Below are 2,211 nucleotides of genomic sequence, written 5' to 3'. Positions count from 1 at the left end.
TATATATATATATATAGTGCAGAATGACTGACAGGCAACATATCAATACATACTAATTCAATTTGGAAAATTAGATGTTCATAAAATTGTTTTAAATGAACACTTATTTTACACAATATTAAATAAAAAGTCCTAATATTTGAAAAAACATATTTGACAAGGTGGTAGATTTTGGAACACATTTCTTTCAAGGCTTTGTTTGCAGATATTAAAAAGTCAGAATATATAATTTTACTCCTGGATGTATAATATTCATTATAATTTAAATAGGCTGTTAGTGCACTTTGGAAAGGACAAACTATTTATCTGATTTATCACATTAAAATATTCATTATTATTTGGGACAGACACACTTATTTCAAGTAATATTATGCTGAATGGCCAAACAAATATTCAATACAACTTCCCAAGCCTGTCATGTGCAGATTTCTGAACAGACACACTTCTGTCAAGTAATATTAAGTTGATGTGATCAAAATTGTCAAATTCAAGTTGTCTGACAAAATATTCATCACATTTGGACAGATAAGCTGTCGGTACATTTTGCAACAGACATGTATTTCAAGGATTATTATGTTGATATCCTTAAAATGGCCTAATATTCGATTTGTTTAGCATAAAAATACTCATTACAGTTTGACAGTAGGTTTTGAAATGGAGAAACTACACGCATTGTTATTTTAATGGTGTTAAATTGAGCGAATGTTATCGGAATTATCGGTCTGGCCGATATATTGCTCTCTCACTAATCATGAGAGCAATATTGCGAAAGAGCAGCCTGTAACATGTCTATGAATTGTCCAAATGCGGAACTTTTCCTTCATTCTGCTTACTCAAACCCAAACACAAGTCATGTGCTGTGCTCTGGCGGCTGAGGATGAGGATGAAGATGAGGATGAGGATGATGATTAGGTCACCAGCAATCCACTCAAACATCAGCCATCCTCGCGCGCGTCTCACCTTGACCAGGTCCAGTGGGTGCGTGCAGCAGGCGGCTCCGCACGACGCGATCCCACCGAAATACCAGCGCGACATCCGTTTCTCCGTCATCTCTCCGGTTACCGTTAATTTCTCTCTCTCTCTCACTCTCACTGTCTGTCTGTCTGTCTGTCTCGTTGCACGCGACGAGCTCTATCCTGACCCGCGCGTTGCGCACTGCGGACTGCGCGTGTGGATGATCTCGCTAATCTACCTGTGATTCCGATGAGCGCGAGACATCCTGAGTGCGTGGCGTGAGCGAGCTGACAAACAAATTTCACGAGCAGCCAATTGCTCGCGCGGAATCTGGCACGGCCTCCCGGTGCGCCTGATCCGCCTCCTATTGACACGCACGCATCACAATGCACACAGCAAGAGAAACGCGTGCATCTGACTGCTCGGCGTTCATTGAGAACGAGCTCTGGACTCTTAAAGAGACAGTAGCCACTGAGATACTACACAGAGAGCGCTGAATTACTGCACTGTCACTTTAAGACCAAACACTTCCTCATTCTTGCTTAACTTCCAGAGCCACTGCTCTGACACAATTGAGCTGCTGGGTAAAAATGTTTAGTTAGACAATAAACGTTTGTTCTTCAGAAGTGTAGCCTGCTTATATTCCTATCGAACTGCCTGAATGATTATCTCTTTATACTGTCCATTTATGATGTATAATAAACATATATAGTGTCAAAATAATCTGTTTGCTAATTTATATTATCCATTAATATTATCTATATGGCACTATATCAATTTTTTGCTTTTAAGGTGGTGAAACCATCCTCAAAACAACTTTGAAGTGAGATATCCATAAACTAGTCAATGGTTAATAATTATCTTTAATATTTAACTGATGGGACTTTACTCTTGTGCTAGTGTTGCAATTATCGTGAGAAACAGAGATTGAGAAAATCTGTGAAGAAATGTTGAAAGGTAAAAAAAATCAGAGATGCTTGTTTCTGTTGAAGTAAAAATCAATCAAAAAGTTAATTGTAATTGTAATTATATATACATACATACCATAGGCGTAGCTTGACGTTTGAGCTTGGGGGGGCCAAACCGAACCGGTGGATTTGGTCAGACGTACTTTTAAACACATTTTAGTTTTGCTATAGTAAATCTACATATTCACATTCACATAGAGCAGTGGCAAGTGCGTGAGGTTGTCATGGTAACCACATACATTGCCCACGAATTACAGCTGCGCTTCTATTTTGCCACACTAAACTTAGC

At 38.9% G+C, this 2,211-nt stretch overlaps 1 protein-coding gene across 1 annotated transcript in view; it reads right to left on the bottom strand.

Moving 5' to 3' along the window:
- The window catches only part of LOC107712055 (mitochondrial dicarboxylate carrier-like), an 8,088-nt gene extending 6,696 nt beyond the window's left edge, over window positions 1-1,392 (bottom strand). Inside the window, exon 1 of the mRNA XM_016517181.1 lies at window positions 961-1,392. Within this exon, the coding sequence (XP_016372667.1) occupies window positions 961-1,050 (90 nt within the window). The 5' untranslated portion in view covers window positions 1,051-1,392. The remainder of the gene's footprint in view (window positions 1-960) is intronic.
- Window positions 1,393-2,211: the final 819 nt, after the last annotated feature.

Source organism: Sinocyclocheilus rhinocerous, unplaced genomic scaffold (genome assembly GCF_001515625.1).
Source record: "Sinocyclocheilus rhinocerous isolate Xijiao unplaced genomic scaffold, SAMN03320098_v1.1 scaffold3676, whole genome shotgun sequence".
Taxonomy (NCBI): Eukaryota; Metazoa; Chordata; class Actinopteri; order Cypriniformes; family Cyprinidae; genus Sinocyclocheilus; species Sinocyclocheilus rhinocerous.
The sequence above is the reverse complement of the archived record's forward strand: the minus strand, read 5'-3'. Positions and strand labels throughout refer to the sequence as shown.